The following is a 2813-nucleotide window of genomic DNA, read 5'->3' on the forward strand; positions in this document are numbered from 1 at the left end:
TTCTTTATGATTGTTCCAGGTTTGGTAAACTTTTGCAAAAAAAAATGTATCTATGTGCCAATATGCTTGTGATTTACCACGGCAGGGCACTTGAGGCACGGAAGCGAACACTTTTTTCATTGTTACTTGGGCGAGTGCTGAACCACCAGATAATTTTGTAGCTTTAAATCAGTTTTGGTCAATGTGAAGAGAAAGAAACAAAGACAAATGAACAGTAAATGGGGATGTTAACTTGGAATCTGGCGTTCTTGCTTCTATTTGGCCATTGCACATTCGTTCTTGCATTGCATCTATTTGACTATTAAACTCATGGAGTGATGGAGATATCATGGAGCTACGGGGCACATTCAGAGGAGGGGTAAATCAGCTCAGTTGATCTGCGTAGAAATGGCCACGCTCTTGCTTGGACCGACCCTACAGTTAGACACGAACTCACCAGATTCCATTGACAGGTCCTCTGAAATCTGCTACAGACGCACGATCCCAACCGACCGGGAAAAAGAAAACAGACTCCGACGACCTGACTGACTCTTGACGCTGACACACGACGACGCTGCACTTTGAACTCCTGATACCAACCCGAGACTCGACGACGGCCGTTTTGACACGATGAACATTCAATTCGCACGGCATGCCGACATGAGCAAGGCTCGGTTTCCTCTTATTGCCAACATTTGTTGGACGGACTCAGACCCTGACACTGACACTGACATTGACGGGGGCTTAATCCCCATGCACGTAGCAGTTCCCGTCCTCTGCTCTGATGCATTTGGGCTAGGTGTGATGGCCGGCCATCGCCACTAGGCGCCCCGGTGGCCGCCGTGGCCGGGGCTCCAGTCGCGGCCGGCGCGGCGGACGCCGAGGTGGAACCTCAGCATGGCCACCAGGAACGCGCCCGCCTGGTCCGGCGGGAGCAGGCCGACGACGCCGCGCAGCGTGCGCTCCCGCAGCGCGTCGGCCGCGCCCAGCAGCACGCGCAGCGCGCGCCCGACCGCGGCCACGGCGTCGTCCGCCTCGTCCCCGTTCCGCGGGGCCTGGCGGCGCAGCGCGGCCAGCACGCGCGGGCCCGCCAATGACTCCTGCACGGCCGCCACCTCGCGATCCACCCCCCGCTCCGCGGCCGCCGTGGCGGCGCGGAGGTCATCGAGTGCGCACCGCTGCGCGGGGCCCATGCCGCCGCCGCCGCCGCCGCTCTCCACGAAGCGGAACACGAGCGCGGGCTTCCAGCCCCAGGCCCACAGGAAGGTGCGCTCGAGCGGGTTGAGCCAGCGCGGGTCGAGCGCGGCCACCACGTCGCGGTCGGCGAGGCGGGCCTTGTGCTCGTAGTAGGTGGCGACGTGGTCGACGGCGGCGTCCACGAGCGGCGCCAGCGCGTCGCGGTGGCGCCGGGGCGGAAGGGCCAGCGCGGCCGTGAGGTCGGCCACGATCTGCTCCTCGCGGCCCACCCAGGCGTCGTAGAACGCCACCATGTCGTCGGAGTACGCCATGGGTGGTGGTGCGGGGGGAGGACGGGGACGGCGGCCTCCTAGAGGCCGGTGCGGCTGCTCCTGTGGCGGCGGCATCTTTGCGGGCCGCTCCAGATGGCCGGCATAAATCACGCGGTTTCTTTGCCTTTAAGGATCTCGATTACGTGATTTGCTTTCTTACGCGCGGAGGCAAACGCGCAACGGCGAGGGGAGGCCGGCGGAGAGACGTGCGGGCGGAGGATGGCGCGCGCATGGTGGCGCGCTAGAGACGAGCTGACCAAGGCGTGCGGCGACGCCAGTTGACTGAACGCCGCTTCTAGCGAATCTTGAACTCGATTAATCAATCGATGCGTAATGCGTTTGGCATTTCTTTTGTTTTGTCTCGCCTTCTCATGGATTGCAAGGGTTCTTCCTCCTGCAGCCCTGCTTGGCTGCCTCCCCTCCCCTGTTCTGTCAGGGGAGCGGGGACAGAGCATGCCCTTGAGACAAGCGGGGAGGGGAGATTTCGGCGGCGGCACGGCACGGCACCGAGGCTGGCCAGCTCGCCTTGGTCGGTTCCGCGTCGTCTTCCGGCTCGCTGACGCTGGGACGGCTGGGTTGGTGGTCTCCCCGGCAGCAACCAACGGAGCCACAGCTGTGCGCAGGCGACTGGGCGGAGGAAGCAGGAGGTAGCCGTGCGGGAGTTTGCTTTGCTTCCCCGCGCGCGACAGTGTGGTCAGCACGTGATGATTTTGACCAAAGATGGGTCCAACTGTCCAAGGTACGCCACGACGACAGACATGGAGTGACTTCTTTTTTTCCTGGTTTTCGCAGATTGCAGTAGACTTCGAAGACTCGTACCCCGTCCAAGCTACTCTGTTTAAATTATAGTTTGTCTTAATTTTACTGTAAGTCAAATCTATAAAAAATATCAACATTTACAATATCGAATTGGTTTCATTGAATCCACTGCTTAAAATTTCTGCGGACATGCTGCTACTTGAAAATTTTCAAAATGAAAAAAAAAGACTTGTCATAAATATGCTGCTGCTTCAAAATTTCTAAAATAGAGTAGAGCTTTATAGCTAGAATATATATGCCAGCTGCCGGTATCTATGAGATATTATGGTCCTTAAAATTTTCTAAAAGTACCCACTGCGGTTGTACATATAAGTTTCTTTTTAAAGTGCGAGCATTAATATATAAAAGAATTAGGTATACAATGACCTTAGAATGATGTTAATAATTAATCAAGAAAAATATTTTCTATAATATTTAATTATTATTTTTTATTTAGTAGAAGAGTGCTGAGTAAAGTGATACCTTGAAGCAGAAATCCACAAACATATTATCTTCTAAAAAATTGAA

The 2813-nt window shown here is 55.5% G+C and overlaps 1 protein-coding gene across 1 annotated transcript; it reads right to left on the reverse strand.

Annotated features, from left to right (window-relative positions):
• Positions 1–226: 226 nt before the first annotated feature.
• LOC112895168 (protein DOG1-like 4) lies at positions 227–1818 on the reverse strand. The gene has a single exon (XM_025963073.1). The coding sequence runs from the start codon at positions 1560–1562 to the stop codon at positions 801–803; it is 762 nt and encodes a 253-aa protein (XP_025818858.1). The 5' UTR covers positions 1563–1818; the 3' UTR covers positions 227–800.
• Between the last annotated feature and the right edge of the window lie 995 nt (positions 1819–2813).

Source organism: Panicum hallii, chromosome 5 (assembly GCF_002211085.1).
Source record: "Panicum hallii strain FIL2 chromosome 5, PHallii_v3.1, whole genome shotgun sequence".
NCBI lineage: Eukaryota > Viridiplantae > Streptophyta > Magnoliopsida > Poales > Poaceae > Panicum > Panicum hallii.

Coding starts and splice junctions, on each gene's coding strand:
- LOC112895168 (XM_025963073.1), bottom strand. CDS start 1,562: ATGCCGCCGCCACAGGAGCAGCCGCACCGGCCTCTAGGAGGCCGCCGT.